At 36.8% G+C, this 27,340-nt stretch overlaps 2 protein-coding genes across 3 annotated transcripts; both read left to right on the plus strand.

Annotated features, from left to right (window-relative positions):
- Positions 1-263: 263 nt before the first annotated feature.
- LOC134793347 (lysosomal proton-coupled steroid conjugate and bile acid symporter SLC46A3-like) lies at positions 264-11,454 on the plus strand. Of its 2 annotated transcripts, none has more exons than XM_063764897.1 (7): positions 264-1,144; positions 4,279-4,438; positions 6,004-6,105; positions 7,611-7,748; positions 9,543-9,626; positions 11,013-11,169; positions 11,281-11,454. In XM_063764897.1, exons 1-7 carry the CDS (start codon positions 356-358, stop codon positions 11,402-11,404), a joined length of 1,554 nt encoding a protein of 517 aa, XP_063620967.1. In that variant the 5' UTR covers positions 264-355; the 3' UTR covers positions 11,405-11,454. The 2 variants fall into 2 exon arrangements, with proteins under 2 accessions (XP_063620967.1, XP_063620968.1); XM_063764898.1 differs by lacking the exon at positions 264-1,144 and adding an exon at positions 2,933-3,785 and having other exon boundaries at positions 11,281-11,453.
- A 1,066-nt stretch (positions 11,455-12,520) lies between these two features.
- LOC134793970 (proton-coupled folate transporter-like) lies at positions 12,521-26,836 on the plus strand. The gene is made up of 7 exons (XM_063765680.1): positions 12,521-13,381; positions 13,841-14,000; positions 21,261-21,362; positions 22,787-22,924; positions 23,914-23,997; positions 25,652-25,808; positions 26,616-26,836. Exons 1-7 carry the CDS (start codon positions 12,587-12,589, stop codon positions 26,737-26,739), a joined length of 1,560 nt encoding a protein of 519 aa, XP_063621750.1. The 5' UTR covers positions 12,521-12,586; the 3' UTR covers positions 26,740-26,836.
- The last annotated feature ends 504 nt before the right edge of the window (positions 26,837-27,340 follow it).

The raw sequence follows: 27,340 nt of genomic DNA on the forward strand, positions 1-27,340 counted from the left end.
ATATTTTTAATGTCCTCGGTAAGTTTTGTAAGTAATTTATTTTACCTACACATAGAAAAACAATCGATAATTTACGCCATCTAGTAGTAAGTAGGCGCCATAATTTCACATGTAGGACATCCGTTTTCAATACTCGTGTCTATTATTGCTGATACGTACATTTAACGACGGTCATGTCAATGAAAAGATAGTCACCGATTACACTTAATCTCATGATAATTCCATTTCATAATTCAAAATACGATGCTAGGTACTTACTTAGTGATAAATAGGACGCGTAGATCGAAACACTGATTAATGTAATCGTTAACCAATAATCAATGTCTGATATAAAAAAATAAGAAATAAAATTATCATGGCCGATTCCAGTGCCCAGGAATCTGAACCTTTAAAGACTGGAACGCAAGTAAAAACGCGTGATAGTGGTTACAAACGTATCAGTAATTTCTTCAAAGTATTCAAACACATTACGGTTGAACCTACAGGTGCCATCTTTCTTTGTGCCTGTATCTTTGTGGCGACAAGCTCTCAAACACTTCAGTTGGAGAAAACCTGTCGAGTAAATCTGAAACTTGGAGATGAAATATGTACTTCACTCAGAAATCAAGACTCCGCTAACAACAGTGTGTATGAGAAGCAAGTACAGCAATACGTAGCTCGGAGACTGGCGTGGAAGAGTATTCTCCAGTCTGTGTTACCATGTATTACGCTTGTGTTCATCGGAGCTTGGAGTGACAAAACTGGAAAAAGAATCATTATAATAGCAGTTCCTATGATTGGAGAGGTTTTACACTGCATAAGTAATATTGTAAACGTTTTCTTTTTCTACGAACTACCTGTGGAAGTCCAAATTTTTTCAGACGTAATTTTAGTAGGCTTGGCCGGAGGCTGGGCCACCTTATTTCTAGGCCTATTCAGTTACATAGGAGATATCACTACGGAAGAGAACAGAACCCATCGCTTGGGATTTGTGCAGTTTTTCACGTTTATCGGCATGCCCATAGGCCTGGGATTATCCGGAGTTGTTTTGAAGAGATTCGGTTACTATGCAGTGTATATCATTGCATTGATTATGCATAGTTGCAATATGGTCTATGTTACTTTCAAACTCAAGGATCCAGAACGAACAGATAAACAAAAAAAGGTAAGTGAATAAAAGTGAGTACTTACAAGTAGGTACTGTATAATTATCTAATATAATACGAAGATATTGAAATTAAAATAAATGGTATTAAATAAAACTACTACTTACTTCGGAACGTTATAAACCGTGGTTGTAGCTATAATTACTTGAATAAGAAACTCAACGAGACTACAATAAACTTCATTTTTGTATGATTCAATAAAAAATACAAATATAATGATAGAGAAAACATCAACTACCTTTACCTATACACGCTACCAGAAAACAGGGAATAGAAATAAATTTGTAAATGAAAGACATTGTCGATACTAGAAACAATTCTACGATTCTACTGCGATACTGTCTGATATTGAATGTTATATCCACAATCGCCATTAGATATATCGCAGCGGCCAAGGTGTTCATAAATAACTGAACAAAGCCTCTACTATCAAGGACTTTAAAGTGCATGCTCAGATTGCTCAGATATTTTTTACCACCCTGGTCACTCTGATATATCTGATGGCGACTGTACTGTCAAACTAGGTAGGTAGGTAGGTACTGACGCATTATAAATATTTAGAACTGAGGAATTCTAGTATGTTTTTACGATTAGGAACCCCACCAAGTAAAAACCAGTTCGAATGTTTGACAAACTTATAAAGGTGATATTCGAATGGGGACTGCAACTGCGTTACTGCTGCAACGTTGCAGTAGAAAGAAATGGGATATATCAGATTTATCAAGTAATAAATTGCGACAGCATTTCTTCAACGGCAATTAATTAATTAAATATATGGTGCTACCTTATTAGTTGCAGATATTTATACAGCTCATAGTACTCGGTTCCTGGAGTATATTGAAGTATTTTTACGATGTTTTTTTTTGAGAAAACTGAAAAACAAATTTGCTACGTACAACACCCTGTTAATGTGATTATTAAATGTGAACTCATTGAACAGATTCTAGTACCTCTTTTACCTAACACCTAACTGTCTGGTCACAGTTTTCCCGCCGAACCATAGTGAAATTTAATTTTTTCTTCGGTAAATTAAAACAAAAAAATAATAATTAAATATTCTTAATTTCTATTTAAAGTTAATTATTTTAAAGTAAAGTATCGTGTGTTAAAATATCTACAACTAATAAAATAGCACCTTGTAGATAGTGACATATCCTATTTCTAGCTGCAGCAACGTCGCATCAGCAATGCTGCGGCAGTATCACTGCTAAAGTAGCAATCTAATAGTGACCTTTATTTTGCATACCTACATGCTTTCCCTCGCTTGTTGTTTAACATTGATAACTAGTTACAATGTAATGTACTTCATTCCATTACATGTGACGCCTCTGGCGTTGTTCTGAGTGTTGTATAACATGCCGCATACCGACATAGGAACCTTTTACCTATATTAGGTTGGTAGTTATATTACTTAATATATTGTATTAACTATATTTTATTTGCTGCTGCTATATTTTGATACCTAGAATGACTCGTATTTATTATTAACTTTTCATGACTTTTGTATGAAATGTTTAGCTGATACCGTTGATATAAATTTATTATTAACTTTCTGAATAATGTGGTATTGAACAACGTGTATATTTGTATAATGTTCGAATTATCTGGTTTAAAGATTTTTAGATAGTCCATATTTATAATCTAGATGAATAGCATCAAAATGAATGAATAGAAATGATTACGGTCCCTATCTGTAATGATGATTCTAATCTACCTCTAGAGTCTAGATACGTTGATTAAATTGTATCTCTTATAATTATGTACCTACCTATTATTTACAATACAAATAAAGCAAACCGTCAGTAGTATGTAGGCCACGTAGACTAGAACACTCATTAGTATAGTAAAAATTTGCAAATTAATGTCGCGATGGCCGAAACGAGTGCTACTGAAATAGAACCTTTAAAAGCTAAAGCTCAAGAAAAAAAATCAAACAATGGTTTCAAAAATACACTCAAAAACATAACAGTTGAACCAACTGGTATCATTTATATCACCGCAGCCATACTTGCGATGATCACCAACCAAACACTCCAGTTAGAAAAAGCTTGCCGTGTTAATCTTAATCTTGGAGACGAAATTTGCACTTCGCTCAGAAACCAAGACTCGAACAGCAGCCGCGTGTATGAGAAACAAGTACAACAGTATGTGGCCCAGAGGCTGGCGTGGAAATACATTCTGTACTCTTTACTACCGTGTACGATTCTTCTATTTGTTGGAGCATGGAGCGACAAAACGGGAAGTAGGGTCATTTTGATGAGAGTACCCATGTTTGCAGATATATTGGCAACCATAAGCACCATACTGAATGTCGTATTCTTCTACGCATTACCTGTAGAAGTTCAAATCTTTGCGGACTGTCTTATAATTGGTCTCGGTGGTGGTTGGGCTTCGTTCTTTCTCGGCATGTTCAGTTTCATCGGAGACATCACCTCAGAAGAAAACAGGACGCATCGCTTGGGTTTTGTGCAGTATTCCGCATTCGTCGGAATACCCATAGGCTTGAGTCTCGCTGGAGTGATTTTAAAGAGATACGGTTATTATGCTGTATACTTCACTTCACTAACCATGCATATTTTGAATACAATATATTTTATTTACAAAATTAAAGATCCAGAACGAACGGAGCAACAGAAAAAGGTAAACTAAGATGCTTATAACAGACACCGAAAAGTCGTTTTACTAGGGTACGAAAAGAGTAACAAAATTGAATAAAGTGATTTCATAAATACCTAACATTGATTTACTACTAGGGGTTACTTGATAAGTTTTAAAATGTCAATGATAATACCTTGCCAAGGTTTTTGCCAGATTATCTTAGAGACAGTATTCATATAAGAATATTTAAATACACATTATTCTTATATGTCACAATCATAAATAATTAATGAATTCGTGAATTGGAAACTACTCCCCATAAAACCCCCTCTTTAAAAAAATAGATATTAACTGTTCAACAGAATCACTACTTTTAGATTTCTAATTCTTACCATTTATTGATATCCCTACTACCAGTACTCATTATATTATGTAGATCTGTATCTACATATGATCCTGTGATCATGACCTTGTCACAGACCAAAAGCTGCATCTATTCCTTATCAACACTAGTTAAACTTAAAACTGGTTCCAGCACGATGGACGAGGTTTCTTCTACTTCCTTCGCCTCTTCTTCGACTTCACGAACATCAAGGAGACGATGCGCGTCGTGTTCAAGAACGGGCCGAATAATCGGCGTATGCGCATCTGCATCCTGCTGGGCACTGTGAGCATCCTGTTTGGACCTATGTATGGTGAGTCTAGGACATAGACTAGGAATCCTCTAGACCGAGTTTAGAGCAATTATTTCATGCAACCGATGATGCCAAAAATGCGGGGGTGCGCGGGACGAGGTGAGCGAAGTCCCGTGCCGTGATTGGTCCGTTCAAAGACACGGACGTCACACAAAGACACTTTCGACTCGAACATGGAGTAAAATTACCGTATGCGTGGCAGAGGGGGTAGCGCGACTTTGCTCAGTCTGGAGGATGTTTTGTCTGTGGTCTAGGATATTTTGATTAGAGATGCCACGAATATTCGGCAACTATTCGGTATTCGGCCTATTCAGCCACTTTGCCGAATATTCGGTATTCGGCCGAATGTTGCCTACTATTCGGCCGAATACCGAATATCTATTGCACTACCTAATAAGAAAAATTACACAATAAATAACCAAAAACTAGGTATATACGAAGACACGTTTTTGAGCATTTGTTGATTACAAAATATTTTATTTTTTCATGGATCTGATTTGATTGACTCTAACTACATTAATTCATTCTGTTCAACATAAAAATATATCTTAGCAAACGTTGTGCTTAGTTGGCGAACAGTTTTCATAGCCAAGCGAGGGGCCGAATATTCGGTATTCGGTATTCGACCAAATTCACTATTCGGGGCATCTCTAATTTTGATTGGCGATACTATTCCTTAATCTGTTAAAAGTTTCAATGACCAAGCAAGCCCAAAGCGTCTCCGTTCCAACTTTGACAACAATTATTTCGTTGGAGGGCCTGCCACCTGCACCTGCTCATTAAGTATTAGGTGCTGCTTCCTACATTTCACAAAAAAAATACAAAATCGTTTATTTGTCCAACACAGGAATGAATAGTACATAAGTACAGATCTTATAGTATTACTGTTGTATCACTATGTTGTGCCGTAAGGCGTACAATTTTTTGTCATTAATGGACTGCGCACACTTTATTGCGCGTTGTTGTAGGGTTGGCCGTCTATTAGTGTTAGTGGATTATTAAGTGGAAAAGTTAAAAATGACATTAGCTTCGTGCCTATAAACAGGGGGCTCCTATGCTGTCCTACAGTTCACGCATGCTCCATATGTTCTGTTGTTCTCTTCTAGCTACAGTTCGCATATCTCATCTGATTTTCGTGAACTAAACGGTTTTTTTGTCGAATCAAGTTGGAATGTTTTCAAACTTGCAGAGCCATGGGGATTCACGAGGTCTTCCGCTTAAAGAGCCACTAGTTTTAATGTGTACTTATTTGTGGCTAAGCTACGACCGCTATCAAAAACCTCTTTACAAGTTATCGTTTACTAAAGTACTTGATTTGCATTTGGGCAATTCAAATTTTAAATTATGCTTATATCGTTCGCGTCTTTCCTGTAGACATTGCAAAGTTAAGGGAATGTAATGCTAATAATTAATTTGCACCCTTATAGGTGAGATACATTTTTTAATTGGCCCATTCTAGCGATCGTGGATACAAAATACAAATATGCGAAACCAATACAAATTTAAAAACATGTTTTGTTTCCGTGGTACCATTTTATTTTAAACGGCCCTTGTGGTAATTCCAGGTGAAATAGCCGTAATGTACATGTCAACGAGGTACCGGTTCGGTTGGGATGAGCTGCAGTTCAGCATATACCAGACATACAACTTTGTCACTCACACCATTGGTAAGTACTCACTGTTGCATACACAGCTTTGTCATATATATATATATATATACTTATATAGGTCGATTCACGAAACTTAGATAAATACAAATCTCGCGCCGGCTCTTATGACTTTACTTATACACTCCATTGTTGCTGGATATACAACTTTCTTCCATTGTTCACCAACAATATCTATTACCTACTATCCACCCTGACAGCCCGTCCAGACTGTACGTACTTACCTGACAGTCCGTGGTCTTTTCTAAGGGTTAAATTTCATCAACATCATTATTCGTCCTGACAGTCTTCAGTACCAGTCAGTCTTCTTTCTAAAACCATATAAATATAAGGATATAAATGTGTTTGATCATACCGTCTCCCCATTTAAAAAACGCCAGATGCTAAAAAGGGCTTACACGTACATTAAATAAAAAAGCATAATATTTAATTAGGTATGAAGTCCAAACTCCTTTAGGCGATAATTTGTCTAGTCATCAAATATTGCAAAATGACAATGCGAAATGATAATCTACTCTACGAATAATAATCATTCACACGTTTTAATAGATACCACGTTATCAGTACAAGGACGCTTTTTATTTCCACTTTATAATGAAATGAACTTTCAGGCAAGGAATGGCCCATACATAAAAATACCTTAAAACTAGCATACATATTATATAAAAATATATTTTAAAACTAAACTTTAAAAAACTAAACACTACATATCACATTATGGCTTCGATGCATTACGCAACCCCGCAGTGTCAGGCAGCCGGCCGCGGAACCGCCGTAACTTGACACCCTTCGGCCAAAACTCCTCCTTGGTGAATTATAATAATGATTTTGCTTTGCAATTTGCCATTAATTACAAGCTTTTCCCAATCCGCATTGGGCTAGCGTGGGGACTATAGCCCAAGCCCTCTCGCGCATGAGAGGAGGCCTGTGCCCAGCAGTGGGACGTATATAGGCTGAAATGATGATGATGATGATGACAAGCTTTTATTTAGTTTCACCTGTCTCATTGTCTGTGCGTCTGTATTTACTCAAATCTAGCAAGTTAAATAACGTCCGTCTGGGCGTCCCTGATACCGCTGGGAATGACAAGGCCCTAATAAACCTGTCCACCCTCGGAATACCCAACTGGCGTGAAGTGGCGCAGAATAGGGCAGAGTGGCGCTCTCTTGTGTCAGAGGCCAAAATCCTTTTTGGGTCACTGAGCCAGTGAAGTAAGTAAGAATGTAAGTCGGGCGACAATGTAATATTATGGTACCATCGAGCTGATCTGATGATGGAGACAGGAGGTGGATATAGAAACTATGTGAAAAAACAACGCAACCTAATTGTGTTAGGGATTTTTAGAATTGTCTCGATGAGTATTAGTTGCCTGTGTAAAGAAAAGTACGGTCAACGATAAAAGCTTGTGCCGAAAATGAAAATTTTCCCAAAAACATAGTAACTTATGCTAATGTTTAGGGTGAGGGTATAATAAACATGTGTCAGCAATCCAACAATAATTACAGGTACGGTGTTCTCTCTCATCGTATTCAGCAAGATATTGAAATGGCATGATTCTATGCTGGGCATCATTTCCACAATCAGCAAGATCTTTGGCTCCTTTATCTACTGCTTTGCGGCCACGGCGACGATATTCTACATCGGTTCGTAAATTATTATTCATTATAAGGTAAACGTACTAGTGTTCGACATGCTAATGTCCAATAGATGACACCTTGCTGTCACTTCTATTGACAAATGACTTAAGTTTCAAGATGACATGTACTGGGGCCGCGTCGAGCACCAGTACGTTTACCTTATCATATTTTAATTCACAAGGTCTCTGTGACATGACGCAAAACAGCCGTAACAGCAATGGAAAGGAAAACTTATACAATATGTAAGTTTAAGCGTGGTAGGGCAGGCTCTTCGAATTGCTTGTCAAATGGAACGATTAATAATTATAATGTTCTGTGATGTTCTGGTGATTAAACACTTGAGGAACCCACTGAACTCTTTAATTTCTTAGTAGGAATGTATCTAGAACTACGTTTACTTATTTACATGTACTTAGACTTCAAGCGGAAACGCATGAACAAGAAATTATACAAATACCTTTAATCTCCATACTTATGATTGTTGTACCTAGATGTCTATATTTATTTTGTTTGCATTTTAGTTATTTAGTATGAAAACGCAGTGTTGTATAGAAATAAAAAGCCTATAATATATTTGTAATTCATGCACCTTGTAACAAGTATGTTAATTGAAGAAGTATTGTCAGACATTTTTTTACCAGTGGCGGATCGTCCATAGAACTCGATTCCCACCAGCTTGCCTAGTTTTCAGACAGAGCATTTTTCTTACATCTCAACAAGAATAAAGCCAAATTATCTCCGGCTTGCCTTCGTTTATTTTTGACGCACCACCACTGATATTTGCATAAGAATTAGGTATTCAATTCAAGTGTCTGCTTCCACTATCTCACCAACCACAGATTCATCTGTATTTACTTTTTTCACACGTGCCAAGTCACATTATATTTATTTATAATCATTTTAGTTTATTTTATGTAATGTGGTGTAATGTCTCCTTAGTGTCCTTACCTACTTATACCTTTATTTTTGTGGAGGAGGGTGAATGCATACATAGAAATGACCCATCGCACGTTCACCCTTCGGATAATAGTAAATGGCCAAATATCCAAAAATGATCCTGTTTTCTGCCAAATATTAATTTCATTTATTAAAATTATTAGACTACGTGCTCCGAATGTGACAGTATGTAGATGGCGCTATAAAACTCCGTAAGTACATTATGCGGTAACTCTGATTCAATTGAGCTACCTATGGCGACATCATCCTCTTCAGCTATCAAACTTGACTTCAGAATGAATCTTTGATTTAACTTTTATACTATTAGAAGAAGCTGTCATGTCATCAAACTAAAGAGTTACTTACAGGCCTTTAGTTATCTTTGACTTTATCCAAAATTTTGAAATGAGAATATATGAAGTATTTTTTTATAATATTTATTTGTATTTTTTTGAAAGTGAGTTTCGATAATCTTCTGTGTGGCAGAGTATTATATTAACCACGTCGCTGAGACGTTTATTTATTAAAGTAAATATTATAGCTGTTATTTGAACAGATGTTACGACTAAATTTTAACAGAAGGACCTTTTCTATTATTTACTCTACTGCACATTAACTCTGTAGTAGGCATGTTTAACTTTTGATGGTGGTCTAAAGTTGTGGGTACCTCAATCGTGCCGTATAAAGCAGAAAAATCGCCATCAAAAAAATTAAGAAAGATTACTACTTATTCAGCCAGGATCTTTATCATAGGCAAACAAAATTCTGAACTAAATTTTATGAAGTTAGCAGAGAAGCTTTCACGGAAGCCCTGTATTCATAAATAAGTGTCAATGTTTTAATAAAAATGATTTTATTTCACAGCTCCTTTGGTGGAAATATTAAACGGAACGTCTCTTCTAGCGATGAGATCCATCATGTCAAAACTAGTGGCTCCTGATGAATTGGGTGAGTGAGTAGTAACCAGAGATCGGACAGATTGGCGTCATTGCTCGCAATAATGTGGACATGGCTCCAAATTTGATTAAATAATTAATCATTTAATTATTTTTTTTACCTGAGATTTAATTTTGTTTCCTAGTCAATAAATAGCACTTAAATAATTTAAATATATTTTTGATATAAAAAATGAGTACCTACAGAAAAATTTTAAAACATGCTGATTATTTTCTTTAATAAATTTACATTATAAGAAATCTTTGTGTTATTTATTGATTAGGAATCAAAATTAAACCTCAGGTCAGAAATTAATTGAATGCTTAATTATTTAATCAATTTTGGAGTCATGTCTACATTCTTGCGAGCAATGACGCAAATTTGTCCGATCTCTGGTGGTAATAACTAAAAATTTTAGTAGTTATAGGGTTATTAGCTTTTAATTTGTTGTTACCTGTCCTGTCCGCGGTTTTATTAAGCTTCAAACTTATCACGGATGAAGCTTATGTACAAAACCATAAGGTGGAAATATTCACAAGTATCAAGACCATTTAATCCATGGTCTGTGGTGTTGTCACATACTGAACCACTTTTATCTAGCGCTGCAGACTTATCTTGGTCTTACTCTAATCGCGTTGCTAATAGAGCTGAGATTCTGTCAATCTGTCGAAATAATTCCAATAGACATTCTATAACAATTATTTTATTTATTCTGAAATGTAGACCTCAACTAAACCACAAGACTGAGTAAGGAAAGTCGAGATCCGACGCCACACTAGTCGTGGATGACGTCATTATCAAGATCAAAATGTAATTATGTTTCACTCGGTAGCAAAGTTTGTTTAACCCTCAGGCCTTGAACGCTTGAACCTCGCAACGCTCAAGATTCCCTTTTCGGATAATCAACAGGCACGAGGAGTTAAGGATTACTCACGCTAGAACGGTCCGGGCCACGGCCAACAACGTTGCCCCCTTATAAAAGAAATATCTATTTAGTATTTTTTCGATATAAGGGTCAATAAACTTTTAGAACATGATTTCGTGTCCCTAGACTAGCAAAGAAATTTTTTTTGGATATAAGGGTCAATCAACTTTTAGAACATGGTTTCGTGTCCCTAGACTAGCAAAGAAAAGTCGATTTCCCAAAAACCATGTTGATTTTATTACTTTTTTGTTTACAAGGGCATTATTAGATCCATAAGTATTGAATTAAGACATTCAAATTAACAACTTGATCAGATAAAAATTACATTTTGTACGGTAACGCAGCAGAATCAACATGGTTTTTGAAAATTTTTAAACATGATTTTTCTTTGCAAGGGAGTCCTAGGGACACGAAATCCATAAGAGTGTTCGATAAAACAGCCTGGTTTTTGAACAACCGATCTTTTTCTACAGGTAAAGTGAACTCCATATTTGGGCTGACAGAGAACCTGATGCCTTTGATCTACGTGCCGCTATACACCACCGTGTATACCCGCACCATGGAGGTACTGCCAGGCGCTGTGTTCCTCATGGGTGCTTGCATGTCCATACCGGCGATCGCTGTCTTCTCGTAAGTATCGTTCCAAAAATATATTTACGACCTTATTGTCCGTGTATTAGAGGCGTGTAAATATATATGTTTGTGAACTCGATTTTCATAAAAATATATTAATTTTTTCAGCTGGCTATTATATGAACACAGAAAAGGAGTGCGTCGGATAAAAAATGGAGAAAATGGGGTTACTGAGCCTCTTAATGGGACCGTGGAAATCCCTTTAAATAAAGTTAATAATGGAGCTAGTTAGCTAAGTGCCATAAAGAATAATATTGTTGGATTATTATTTGAATGAAAGACGTAGGTGCATAAGTTTTAATACGAATAAATATTTATGTAAAAATAGTTGTTTATGAGTTGGCTATTGTGCGCGATGAAAAACCTGCCCTGATAAATAACCAGTGGAAACACCTAACATAACATGACAATAATAGGTTTTATGTAAATAAATTTACAAGTTCAGATGTAACTATTTACGTTAATTTAAACGTACGTAGGGGCGAAAGTAGGGACAAGATTCGCTACGTGGTGATTTAGTTGGTTATGGCCACTCGTTGCGAATTACCGTAAAATGGGGTGAGTAGGGTCAAAACTGAAATTCATACCTCGATAACATTTTATTTTTACATATGAAAACTGAATGGTGTATATAATAAGTGTTCCGGACGTTTGTATTTTAGTTTTTATTTTATTTTGGGTAGTTCCATTTCATAACTTTGACGATAAAGAGGAAACCCCACCTCACCCCGTAGTGCCTCGTATTTGGGGTGAGAGGGGTTTTCATACAAAGGTGATTTTGGAAGATTGTTGGATCGTTTTTTTATTATGCATATTACTATAGCTCCATTTTAAATTGGAATACATTATTTTTGTAGATTTGAAATCCCTTCTCACCCCCCTCTCAATCCTTCTCTCCCCATTCATAACCCACCTCTCCCCGCGAAACCTACTCACCCCGTTTTACGGTACCTATTTGCACATATATCGTACAACGTTTTACAGTACATATGGCCCTTTAATTGTTATACTATACTCTCTACTATAGTTCGTTTTTTTTAGCATTAGAAAGAACTTGCAAGAAGGTGAGCGATCTTGACATGTCTTTTAATCGAAAAACGCATTTTAAAAATCAGTAACTATTACTTATGATAGCAGAAGAATATAAATAATCGTATTAGATTCATAATTGTTACATATTTGCCATAACTTATTTTTAAAATGTGTTTTTCAATTAAAAGACACATCAAGATTGTTTACCTTATTTCTAATGCTAAAAAAAACGAACTATAAGTACTTATATTTATGCACGTACAGTGTTAGGTACCGCGCTAAGGCTGTAAAAAAGCGGTTCAATAACTACCACGGCACGAGCAAGTGTGTTGAAAAATATTTTATTGCCAGTACTGTTTGTGCAAGTGTAAAGTGAACAGACATGGCGGAAAATCTTGTAAAACCACACCATAATGAGCCAGATAATTCAGAAAATTGTCGACTTAAAAAGAAGAGAATTTATGAATTCAAAAAATTTCGATGGAATTTGAAGACAGCCACATACGAACCTGTGGTTTTTATATATCAAGTGTGTTACATGATAATAATAGCAACTTCCCAAAATGTGATGTTAGAGAAAGCATGCAGAGTGAACTTGAACCTTGGTGACGATATTTGTACCTCTCTCAGACTTCAAAACCAAAGTGAAAACCTCAAACATCACGAAGAAATTCTTCAGAAATACGTAGCACCCAGTGTAACTCTGCGAACGTATACGATCCTAAGTGTACCATGTATTCTGCTGCTTTTGACAGGTTTCTTCAGTGATAACACTGGATATAGAAAGATTATACCAATGATCCAAATAGTAGCACAGATGGTCATATGCGTAAATAATTTGGTGCAAGTATATTTTATGAAGGAAACCGGCCTGTATCTCTTCGTGGCGGCTGAAGCTTTGTTGGAAGGCTTGGGGGGAGGATACGCGTCTGTGCTGATGACAGCATTTTCTTACATCGCAAAAGTGACGAGCGTAGAAGACAGAACGTTTAGGATCGGTCTGTTATACTTTTCTCATTCAGTAGCTATTCCAGTGGGTCTGGCGATCGGTGGCCCCTTGCTGAAACATTGCGGTTATTACTGGTGCTACAGTTTGTCTGGATGTTTGAGTCTCATCAATTTTATGTACAACTTGTATTGGATCAAAGAAGCGAAAAGAAGTATTGAACAAAAACAGGTAACATTTTAAATGAGTTAGTAGTTTACCACGGGTCATCATCATCATGATCATGTCCTGGCAGGTTTCGGCCACGGCAACTGGGTTTGTACTAGCTATTAAGAGCGACGATCGTGAGCTCTCAGGTGGCTGACGTTTCTTTTTGGATTCAATGTATGACTGCACTCACCGCAGGTCCTCTCCGACAAAATTGTAATTGATGACCGCAAATCTGAGTAAAAGATGCGCTTAGCAACTCTGTCATTCAACAAACGGGAGACCCGACCACACCACTGCAGTATTTCCACGTGTATAGTTCATTCCACCCATCATGTAATAAATTCGATAGGTACACATTAATTGTGCAAACGTGACACAAGTACCAGCTGAGACTACGGCTCAAAAATATAAAGACAATAAGAATACTTTTACATGAAATGGTATCGGTTTCTATCAATAACGTAACCAAACTGGTTTTAGCACGACGGGCGAGGGTTCCTCTACTTCCTCCGCCTCTTCTTTGACTTCACAAACATCAGGGAGACGGTGCGCGTCGTGTTTAAGAAGGGGCCGAGTAATCGGCGCATACGCATCTGCATTATGCTGGCCATAGTCGGCGTTCTGTTTGGACCTGCGTATGGTGAGCCTATGTTCTTTACACTCAATTGTCTCAGAAACTATAGATTCCTTATCTGCTTTGCCTAAAGGTTGACTGGTAGAAAATGCCTTATGGCATTAAGTTCGCCTTTTGTACAATGTGTTTTCCTGTGTGCAATAATTACAAAATGTAAAGGGATTTGATAGATAGATAGATAGATAGATAAAAAATTTATTGCAAAACATTATCGTGACAAAAAAATTGAACTTATGATAAGAAAAAAATTAAAACTTATGTCTAAGTACTATACTAAACTAATTACTAACTACATACTAGGATTTTTTTTTGTCACGACTGTGTAGTCGCGAAAAGGCACCGACTCAGCATGTGCTGCAGCATTGCTGCCACAGCGCTGGTATTCTGCCGGAACCTAGCAGTGCGCGCACAGACTCACGGTATGATCAACCACCAGTGAGAAAAATGACTAAAAAATAATAATACAGAAACGTTATACTAAACAAAAAACCGGTCAAGTGCGAGTCGAACTCGCGTCCCAAGGGCTCCGTACTAGGGAATGCTCCCGGTACTGAGTTTGTATGGCGCGAACCGGGAATTCCCGGTTTCGGTACTGTGTTTGTATAGAAAACCGGTACCGGGAGCACTCCCTATTCCGTACTGCACACATTTTCGAACGAGCGAGCAAAGCGAAGTTCATAAGTACATTCAACTGTTCATTCAATTTTTCCACACACGGCTGGCTATCTTTAATTTTGTTCGAAGTTCGCAAATTGCTGGCATCTCACTCTGTCACTCTAAATATGGTTTCATTGGAGTAAAAGAGAAATCCCCGCAATTTGCGAACTTCGGTGTTCGCGGTAGACCCTCTGATATACGGCAGTTCAGCCTTCTCATTTAGCTACTCGTACTTAAACCAATTATTTGTTCTGTTTGAGCACTAACCTCCTAACGCTCATCCTTCGACCTTGCGTGGAGGCGCACCTCTCTTGGATGCTTCAAGCCTTCGGCCCAACGCAGAGCTCGGCCTTCGACCTTCGCACTAGCTGTCCACACCACGTTTCACGTAAATCAATTGCGGTTGTGGCCCTGATAGAACTTATCCGCAATTCTTATTCTTAAGTCCGGCTCACGCTTAATTGCAGACTTCTTATACGTTTTTCCAGTAATCTATAGGTATCGGGCCTAGCAATGCACTCACGAGAACTTTCCAAAGTTGCGAAACTTTCCACATGAGAATTTCTCGGTAACTTCTGAGAATGTTCTCGAGAACGAGAATTTATTTATTTATTGTAGTTTATACCATGAATATTCACGTAGTAGTTTAGGTGTAGTATCTTTACCCCCAGAAAATTCCGACTTTTGGTCTACCGCTTCCGGTCAGAAAAATGTATGACGGTCCGGCCAAACGGTCAGACCTAGGTGGGGGGTGCTCGACCAAATGTCATAGAGGGACCCTGGCAGTTTTTGACGCCGCCATGTTTTTTTCAATATGGCCGACTTTTTTTTTTCAATTTTTTCAAGTTTGTCCTTGCGCGCTGAAATTTTGGTAACGGAATCTAGGAGTCCCCTAGATACCTATGAATTTTTTTTTTTTGGAAAAATGCTACAATTGCGGGATAACTGGCCACTTTTATTTTGTATGGCAACTTTTAAACGGTGCGTGATAGGTGGGGGGTGCTCGACCAAATGTCATAGAGAGCCCCGAGACAAAACAAACTGCATTAAAATTTTTTTTTTTTTTTTCAAGTTGGTCCGAGCGCGCTGATATTTGGCATGGCGGGAGATAGAGGCCTCTAGATTCCTATGACAAAAAAATTTTTTTTGGAAAAAATCCAAGATGGCGGAACAATAATTTCCATGTTGCAGGAATGTTCTGAGAACAGTTTCGAGAACGTTTCCGCTTTTTGGGAATGTTCTGCAATTTGTACATTGCTAATCGGGCCCAATCGCTTAACAAAAGATAGAACAAAATCGACGATCTCCTTTGCAGGAAGCATGCACATGTCGGAGGCTCCGGGCCTTCGACCTTCGCATTCAGACACTTGTACTATAATTGTTCTGTGTTTGAACACTAACCTCCCGCAACTCGGCCTTTGGCCGTGCGTTTCAAAAAGCTACTGGGGGATGCTTCGGGCCTTCGGCCCTACGCGTAGCTCAGCCTTCGGCCTTCGCAAAAGCTGTCCACACGTGGTCCACACCGAGTTTCACGCAAACGGCACGGCTGTATCCCTAAAACAGCCCAACCGCGTTTTTTTTCTTAAGTCTGACTCACGCTTGACTCTAGATTTCTTATAGTTTTTCCTGTCTTCTAGAGGTAAAGAACTATTATGTGTATTTTTTTCAAAATTTTTGACCCAGTAGTATCGGAGTTAAGGGAGGGGGTGGTCATTTTTTGCCTATTTTCTTAAATTACTTCTAAACTATTTCATATAAAATTATAAAAAAAATATGTTTGAGATCCTCAAAATAAGCCCTTTCATTTAATATGTAAAACGATATGGTTTGCAAAACTTTGTTTTTTAATTTTCTCATATTCCCCCTAAAAAACCCCCTATGCTTAAAATTCATTTGTTTTTATTACATGTCCGTCTTTGGGTCACAGACTTCCTTACGTGTACCAAATTTCAACTTAATTGGTCCAATAGTTTTGGAACATATAGGCTGTGACAGACGGACAGACAGATGCACGAGTGATCCTATAAGGGTTCCGTTTTTAGGGTTTCGTACCTCAAAAGGAAAAAACGGAACCCTTATAGGATCACTCGTGCGTCTGTCTGTCCGTCCGTCTGTCACAGCCCATTTGCTCCAAAACTACTGGACCAATTAAGTTGAAATTTGGTACACATATGAAAGTCTGTGACCCAAAGACGGACATATAATGAAAACAAAAGAATTTTGAGCATGGGGGCACTTTTGGGGGGGGGGGGGAAATTAGAAAATTAAAATATAAAGTTTTGCAAACTATATCGTGTTACACATGAAATATAAGGGCCTATTTTGAGGATCTCAAATATATTTTTTTTATAATTTTATATTAAATAGTTTAGAAATTATTTAAGAAAACAGGCAAAAAATGACCATTCCCCTCCCCCCCTTAACTCCGATACTACTGGGTCTAAAATTTTGAAAAAAATACACAAACTAGTTCTTTACCTCTAGATGACAGGAAAACCTATTAGAAATCTACAGTCAAGCGTGAGTCGGACTTAAGATAAAAAACGCGGCTGGTCTGATTTAGGGACACAGTCGTAATGGTTTACGTCAAACGTGGTGTGGACAGCTATTGCGAAGACCGAAGGCCGAGCTACGCGTATGGCCGAAGGCCCGAAGCGTCCCGTAGAGGCTTTTTGCACCGCCCGCGGCCGAAGGTCGGGTTGCGGGAGGTTAGTGCTCAAACAAAGAACAAAATTAGTACCTACTTCAAGTGTCTGAAACTCATCATCATTAACTTAAGAGATATTCTCTTGTCGGTGGAGTATCTTCCAGCTTTCCGTATCTTGCACCATCTCTTTGACTTTTTGATACGACACGACTCCTACGTTTTCTTTCACTTGTTCTAAAAAGCTGCGTCTGTGTTTTCCTCTACCCCGCTTGCATCCTATGCGCCCCTCCGGGATAGTTTTAAAGAAGTAGTCGTGTCGTATTAAGTGTCCGATCATCTGAAACTACAGGCCTAAACTTGGAAAAAAAAACACGAATAAAATAAGTTCTAACCTATAAATTACTGGAAAATCTATAAAAAGTCTGCAGTGAAGCGTGAGTCGGACTTGAGATTAAAAATTGCGGGTAGGCTGTATCAGGGCCACGACAGCAATTGTTAACGTGAAACTTGGTGTGGACAGCTACGAGTAGTGCGAAGGTCGAAGGCTAAGCGTGGGGCCTCCCTCAGATGCTTTCAGGTCCAACATAGAACAAATAATTGGTTTAAGTAGCTAAATGAGAAGGCCGAACTGCCGTGTCAGATGTATATATGTTATCTTGAAATAACAGAGCGATACACTAAACCAACGCAAAAAGAATATAGGCACTATGCTTAACATAATACTTGAGCAAAAATTTGGTTAAGTTAGAACAAATTTACTAAAGTTATTGAGTAACTAACTATCTTCTGACAGCTCAGTTAAAAAACATGGAAATGCCTGGTCGTGTCCCTAGCCAGCCGCGTGTTGTAAGTAAGTTGAATGTAAGAAACTTCGCTATGCTCACCCGTTCGAAAAGAGTGCAGTATGGAACCCTTGGGACGCGAGTTCGACTCGCACTTGGCCGGTTTTTCCTTTTCACCCTTATCTTGGCAAGGCTCAAAATATCTTGAATATAAACATTTTTTTAGTTTTTCGTCACCTATTGAACATACAAGACTATTAAAAAATAAGGAAAAAAATCCAGGATTTTCCAGTTTCGGAAAATCATATGTATCATATTTGATACAATGCCAATCCCTCGACAAAATAGTTACCTACATTTTAGAAGAAAAATGTGGATTTTAATAAAAATAAAGCATGTAATGCAACAGAAATTATCATTTATTGCTAATTAAACGCAATCTAAAGCATCAGATGACTATTACACCTGTAAAAATAAATTATATCTACGAATACCTGAACACATGGGAGAAAAATTTGACCCCGTAAAGTTTTAAAAAAGTCGTCAGCAAAAAGTCGAGTACACTAGGAAAAGTAAACAAATAATTAAAAGTTAAAAAATAATATTTTTTTTACTTTGGAGGCATTTTTTGCCATACACATATTTTTCAGCGCTACAGGCTACGGCGTAGCAACAATGCTACAGCTTACGAATATACAGTAAAAATAAAATCTAGTTCTTTAATAAAATCAAAGTTCAATAACTAAATAATACGACAACTAATATTAAATATTTGAAACATGTTTTGTAACCTCACAAATATAAAAAAAATGAAAAAAACATGTAAACCTATTTTGACGACAACTTGGCAATGTAATACAATCCTTTCGATATGTACATTTCTGAGTTCTTGGCAATGTATCAAATATAATACATAACAGTTTCATGTAAAGATTCTGTGTATTAAATGTTTTTAAATTCGAACGCATTGTAAATATTTATGCACTAACAGATAGTAAATGCATCAAAATGAAGATTATGGAAAAATATATACTAATCTAAGACATAAATGCAAAACTTCCAGTACGAACCGAAATATGTTCTTTCCGCGGCGCCATGTTGAATATTACTAATTAATTTACAATGACACTTGTGTCCATTATTTTTTTCTATAAGAAAGGAGGGTAAGTATATGCTCAATAGGTGACGAAAAACTAAAAAAATGTTTATATTTAAGATATTTTGAGCCTTGCCAAGATAAGGGTGAAAAGGAAAAAACCGGCCAAGTGCGAGTCGAACTCGTGTCCCAAGGGTTCCATACTGCACTCTTTTCGAACGGGTGAGCATAGCGACGTTTCTTACATTCAACTTACTTACAACACGCGGCTGGCTAGGGACACGACAGGACACGTCCATGTTTTTTAACTGAGCTGTCAGAAGATAGCTAGTTACTCAATAACTTTAGTAAATTTGTTCTAACTTAACCAAATTTTTGCTCAAGTATTATGTTAAGCATAGTGCCTATATTCTTTTTGCGTTGGTTTAGTGTATCGCTCTGTTATTTCAAGATAACAGATATACATCTGACACGGCAGTTCGGCCTTCTCATTTAGCTACTTAAACCAATTATTTGTTCTATGTTGGACCTGAAAGCATCCAAGGGAGGCCCCACGCTTGGCCTTCGACCTTCGCACTACTCGTAGCTGTCCACACCAAGTTTCACGTTAACAATTGCTGTCGTGGCCCTGATACAGCCTACCCGCAATTTTTAATCTCAAGTCCGACTCACGCTTCACTGCAGACTTTTTATAGATTTTCCAGTAATTTATAGGTTAGAACTATTATTCGTGTTTTTTTTTCCAAGTTTAGGCCTGTAGTTTCAGATGATCGGACATATTGATGGCAGAATTATTTTGCTAGGTAATATAGTGAACCTGCTAGATTTTTTAAAGTTACATGTATCACGGGTGTTACAATGCCAAGATAAGGGTTAAGTTACGGAACCCTAAAAATGGTGAAAACATTTGTGACTTAATTTATATACTTAACATAATTTTTTTATCTAAGTTTGCGTACAAATTAAATCTATTTTTTTTCTTTTTCGATTCATTTTCGATTTCTATACTCCTATTATTTTTCATTTTATGTGCAATAATTACGCAATCTAGACTTATATCGACTGGGATATGAACCGTGATTACCTTTTGTATTGTTTTCGAGCTTCCGATATTTCGACGCAGTTACATGCATCTTACTGAATACAAAAGGTAATCACGGTTCATATCCCAGTCGATATAAGTCTATAGTTCGTTTTTTCTAGCATTAGAAAGAAGGTAAGCTATCTTGACATGTCTTTTAAATGAAAAACGCTTTTTAAAAATCAGTAAGTATTACTTATGAAAGCAGAAGAATATAAATGATCGTATTAGATTCATTCATTTCTAATGCTAAAAAAAACGAACTATATAATAGTGAAACTATCCGTGAATCATTCAAAACTGTAATTACACAATCGTTGAAAACGTTAATCGGAACTTAACCCTTAAATGCATAGTGTTGCCAAATGTCTACAAAGCATTAGACAGCTCACAGATTTAAAAAAAAGGCTTACGTTCTTGAACGCACCTTTATACCAAAGTGATGATTTAAGGGTTAAAACGCAATATTTTTAATTTATAAAAATTACCGTCGTTTTAAGACGAAAAGTCGGAAAGCTTGGAAAAATCCAGAAGTTGATAATTTTTAGTATGTGATTTTGAACGGTGTTTTCGGGGTTTGTAATTATTTTATATTTAAAAACTTTATCATAGGTATATCACAAATAGTGTACCTTTCTAATGGTAGTAAAAAAATATATATATCTATTACTGAAAATGACATATTTACATAAATATGATTTAACCAATTCAACTTTTAACACTGATTTCGCAGTGAAAATCGAAGTTATATTTTTTTTACGATTTTTCCTAGAATCGGCAAACAATTATGTGATACATATATTAATTTCGAACAAAAAGAAAAAATCATGTATTTAAGGGTTAAATAACGTATGGAAATATTCATGTGACATTTCGTAGCATCTGTCATCGTCATCCCGATATTTTTTTTTGTTTGTTGATACCTATACAATTGCCATCTTGACTAATAGGCCCCCCGGCTAACAATAGAAATAACTCAATTAACATTGTGTATTAATTACAGGGGAACTAGCCGTAATATACATGTCAACAAGGTACCGGTTCGGTTGGGATGAGCTGCAGTTCAGCATCTACCAGACATACAATTTCGTCACTCATACCCTTGGTAAGTAAAGCCTGACAAGAAAAATAAGATCACGCGCCATGTTGCGGAATTTCACTGAAACTAATTTTTTCATATTCTTAAAATATATGTCAACATCAGAAAATAAAATATTATCATCACATAATTGAGAATAATGAAAAATGTATGTCTATAATTAAAATTACAATAATCATTATATACTGGAAGTATTTGAACGAATTAAATTATTTTTCAGAAAAATATTCGCGTTTATATATAAATTATAAACTGAAATAAATGTCATATACTAAGAAAAAGTGACCAAGGCCTCCAGTGCCCCAGGCTGGAATCGAACCAGCGTCCTCTGCTATCGCGGCAGGTGCCTGAACCACTCGGCCACCGGGCCACAGCGGCATAGGTCGAATTTTTCCAAGTATATGCACTTCTAGGTATCATGTCATGTTAATAGCAAGGACAAGGGGTGTTAGGGTTCAAGGGGGAGGCCTATGTTCAGCAGTGGACGTCTTATGGCTGAAATGATGGATGATGATGAATAATTAATTAGTAATTGCATTTGTCAATGTCAAATAATTGCATTACAGTATAAAAAGTTCTACCAATAAGCCATTTTTTAAGTTTATGAATAAACATATTAGTACTATTTAACAATTTGATGTCATTGGGCAGTGCATTATAAATCTTTGGACCTAAGACATGCATGGTCTTTGAGGACTTGGTTAGTCTGTGGGGTATAACTAGTATAGTCTGTCGATTTAGTAGCAGGCCCCGACGGGTAATTTGCTAGGCTGTGTGTGGTCCCTTCGACTCGCCGGCACTCAGTACTACGGTTACTGTCTGTGTGCCGGCGAGTCGAACGCTACATAACCAGTCAGTTTTATTAAGTTGTTATTAAATGCATGTAATCGGTTACCGTCAGGCAATTTGTCTGCTCGTTTGCCTTCTACGTATACCATTAAGAAAAAGGATTGACGTTCGGATATCCAAGAGGTCCCAGTAGAAATGGTAAATTAAAAAAATGTTGGCTTGACGTCACTAAAATTAAACTTATAATAGAAATGCCAAAAATATGCAGAATTGTGGTTAAAGAATTTTATTGATCTCAAAAGAAATTACTAAACGAAATTAATAACTAGCTTAAATCTAAAATAGGCCCTTGAGGCATTGTGACAAGGATGCTGGCGGCATTTCCTCGCTAATTTACATTTATTTCACTTAATGAGATACATGCACTAATTAATTCTATTTTATGTTAGAATTTATACATTTATGTAAAATTAAAAGAGTAAAATTAATTATGAGGTCTAATGGTAGTTTATCACAATAACTCCACGGCCACGGCGACTGCTATCAGCTGTGTATTGGCGTGAGCGAGATGCACGAACGAATGATACTCAAAAAGACAAAATGTAAGTTTGAATTGTACTGCAACTCAATAACTGTTCCAGGTACGGTGTTCTCTCTCATCGTATTCAGCAAGATATTGAAATGGCACGATTCCTTGCTTGGCATCATTTCCACGATCAGCAAGATCGTTGGCTCCTTCGTATACTGCTTTGCGGCCACGGCGACGATATTCTACATGGGTGTGTAATAGTAATATGTAGTAGATTGTGTCACAAGGGAGCAAAATGACATCATGAATTCTGAACGGTAGCGAAGGATACTATAATAGAATCTTATAATGTTCATAATCCCAAAGTGTCGATCCAACAATTTTAAAAACTCACCTTAGTAAGAAATCCCTCCTCACCCCTACTATGGGGTGAGCTGGGATTTCCTACTATTTCGTATTTATCTTTAAAGTTATGAAATGGAACTACACAAAATCATAAAAAAACTAAAATTCAAACGACTGGAACATTTATTATGTATAATAATCAGTTTGCCACATGTAAAAACGAAAGTTTTAAAATCGAGGTTTGAATGTTAGTTTTGTCCCTATCACCCCATTTTACGGTATCTATGTTGTAAGCTTAGCTTTGTTAATGAGAAAAACGAGCCCTCGCATAATGAAGGATTCCATATAGTTTTATATAATACAAAAAGCCATGTACCTACATCTACAAGCAAAAAGGCGTATCTTCGGGGCACTTGCGTCCGTCGTTTTAATAATAAGATAAGTTTTTTTGGCAAAAACCCATTTTTGTTTCGATGACCAAACCGTTCTTGCCAACCTAAAAGTTATTTTTAAAGACCTATCCAATCATCCAATGATTTCACTTGTTTTTTTTTTTACTTTTAGTAATGGCTGTGTAATATAGACATACAAAAGTGATCTTCTTGTTAAAACGATATCATTTGATATTATTTACCAATAGCTTTGCGATGAAGGAAAACATCATGAGGAAATCTGCATACAGATGTATGCAGATTTCCTCACGATTTCCTCACGCGAAGAAATTCAAAGGTGTATGTGTATTTAGTTCCTGGGTCGGTATTGGGCCCGCGTGGGGACTATAGTCCCCAGTGGAGGCTATAATAGCACAAGCCCTCTCGCTCATCAGACCAGCAGTAGGACGTATGTAGGTTGAATTATTATAATTTTTTTTTAATAAAAAAAAATATTTCACAGCTCCTTTGGTGGAAATATTGAATGGAACGTCTCTTCTAGCGATGAGATCCATCATGTCAAAAGTAGTGGCTCCTGATGAATTGGGTGAGTAGTAATTTTAATAGAATGGGGTTCCTAGCTTTTATGTCTGTGGTTTTACCAATTTGGCACGATTCTCATGCGATATATAAAAAATAAGGTGTAAACAAGCAATTTAATTTCTTTTCATTCTCTCGATATTGTGCCCCTAATGGAATAAGATAGGAACAAATCGTTTGACGACTTGTTTTGACTTTTATTCATTCATTCAAATATACTTTATTCATGTAGTAACGAATATACTTTAATTAGGTTACTTCAATTTTACATATTTATTTAAACTTTATTGTACAAATTTACACAAAAAGAGTACAAATGGCGGGCTTAACGCCTTGAGGCTTTCTCTACCAGTCAACCATTACCATACCAATTTTGCTTAGAGTTAATATGATTGTTTCAACGCAAATCAACGTTCAAGTAATAAAAAGTATAATAGTAAATAAATAAATGAATCCGAAACAAAAAACTAGCTACTGAAACAGCCTCATTCTTTATATCTAGACTGAGAATAAATATTATACATTAATAACAAAAGATAATAAAAGATAACCTGAAATAGCATCACAATGGCAATCCCCATCATTACATGTTCGCTGTTTATCTTAATCCAGCAATAAATTATGTAGCTCCTAGATGGTGACGTCATTGTAGAAGCAAAACAACTGAATGTCATAACTCAGCACTCGTTATCTGTATCATGCTTACCTATTTAAGAACATTTCTTTTATTATACCTACCTGCACGAGTGCACGTGAGCTCCGTAAATATAAAAAGAAAAAAATGTATCTTTGATATACCTAAATACTTATTCTATGAGTATTGTTAGAGTAAAAGCACCATACAACATTTGAAAACGATATTAATTTATTAGAAACAAAATAACAAAATATGTGTAGAAATCCTCTTAGACTTATTAGTCGACGGCGACATACCTACAGACAAATTAAACAAATTAAAACCGGGCAAGTGCGAGTCGGACTCGCGCACGAAGGGTTCCGTACCATAATGCAAAAAAAAACGAAAAAAAAAAAGAAAAAAAAACGGTCACCCATCCAAGTACTGACCACTCCCGACGTTGCTTAACTTTGGTCAAAAATCACGTTTGTTGTATGGGAGCCCCATTTAAATCTTTATTTTATTCTGTTTTTAGTATTTGTTGTTATAGCGGCAACAGAAACACATCATCTGTGAAAATTTCAACTGTCTAGCTATCACGGTTCGTGAGATACAGCCTGGTGACAGTGGTGACAGACAGACGGACGGACGGACGGACGGACGGACGGACGGAAGGACGGAAGGACGGAAGGACGGACGGACGGACGGACGGACGGACAGCGAAGTCTTAGTAATAGGGTCCCGTTTTACCCTTTGGGTACGGAACCCTAATAAAAAAGATGATCCAGTTAGAACCATACTCCGTCCGAACCATACTGTTCTACCTTAGGGATGGCCAGGGAACGGAATTGGAAACGGGGAATTTGAAAGACCGGCAACATGAAACACAGCAGAGCTGCACAATTGCCTTGTATGTATTTGTAATGGCAGGACGGCTTGGGCCGAGTTTTTCGGAGGTGACTTCCTAACCTAACCTTGTAATGACATTACACGCTTGAATCGGTGAAAGATAATGCCGTCCTTTAATATTATTTAATTTCTACAGGTAAAGTGAACTCCATATTTGGGCTGACGGAGAACCTAATGCCTTTGATCTACGTGCCTCTATACACCACCGTGTATACCCACACCATGGAGGTACTGCCAGGCGCTGTGTTCCTCGTGGGAGCTAGCCTGTCTGTACCAGCAGTCGCTGTTTTCTTGTAAGTGAATAGAAGCAAGTCGAGCGCAATCAAAAATCTAGTTATTGTCTTAAAATAAATAATACCGTGGTATGTAAATTCAATTTTTTGTCGAAAGTGGGTCACTTGGAAAGACCTGTTTATATTATTTATTCCATAACATTTTTCGCGTACAAAACATTAAACGTAGGTACAGTCAGCAGCAGAAGTTGCTAAGCGGGCCAAGTGTTCAAAATTACCTTGACGCGACTTTGTTGTTAAGAGAATAAGAGCGTGTCAAGGTAATTTTGAACACCTCGCCCGCATAGTAACTTCTGCTGCTGACTGTACCAATTTCCACACTATTCACCCCGTTTGGGACCAATTTGAGACAAAAACTATAATAGGTACCCACCTGTCTTTTATTAATCTATTCATTTTATTATTCACTTGAAATTCGTCAAATTTATTTTAAATTTGTCTAGCTTATTGACACAAATGTAATTCCACTGTAAGAAGCATAAATAATTATATCATGCATATGTAATGTGTATAAATAAATTATTTTTCATACATAATTAACATAATAATGAATATCTTACATAGTGATAGTTATTAACATAAAAACTAACCTAATCTAACTAACACACAATAAAAACTAAAAATCACACACATAACTAAGTAATATCAGAGACCCTACCGCGAAGCACGTTCGATTGCCTCCCTGTCGCACTTGTAAATTCGTTCGTAAGTGTGACAGGGAGGCAACACGTCGAACTCGGTTCGCGGTAGGCCCTCTGATCCGTGAGTAAGTATTACAAAATTTTAACTTTAATCCTCTATTTTCAGCTGGCTATTTTATGAACACAGAAATGAAATAAGTCGGTTTAAAAAAGAAGAAATTGGGGATACAGAGCCTCTGAATGGTGCCGTAGCAATACCTTTAAATAAAGATAATCATGAAGCTATTTGACAAGTTAAGTACCATATAGAATAAATGCTATAAGCATATTATTGTAGAAATTTTATTTGTGAGTCAGTCAAATTTTCATTATGTAAATAATCACATTAATCACACAAATGAACACAAAATAATAACTGAAAACTTATAAAATATTTTATTAATATATTTTTTTTTGGTGATGTTGTTATTAACTATGACTCAAAAATCTACAACCCATTTTTGTTGACCTAAGAATGAAAAATACCTAACCGATCGAGTAAATCAAAAAGTTTTAGCTGAAGAGCACAGTTTAAATCCCGTCAGAAACTGTCCGACTTCTGCTCAACCCAGGGAGATTAGCGCTGTTAGTTATGCGACATTTAGGACCACAGTCCACTACGCCATTATAGCACAAGGCGGACACAATAGTACAACAAGTAACTGTAATTTTATTTTGTGACACACTTATATTGCTAACTGTACTTTTTCTCATTTGAATGTCTATCGAGTACTTCTTGACACCTTTCTAATGAGTCTAAGCTCGATGTGTTTGTGTTTTTCCATCGAGGAGTTCCTTTGGCTACGAACCGACTGCATCATCAGATCACCTACATGCTAGCATATTTATTGC

Source organism: Cydia splendana, chromosome 9, assembly GCF_910591565.1.
Source record: "Cydia splendana chromosome 9, ilCydSple1.2, whole genome shotgun sequence".
Classification (NCBI taxonomy): domain Eukaryota; kingdom Metazoa; phylum Arthropoda; class Insecta; order Lepidoptera; family Tortricidae; genus Cydia; species Cydia splendana.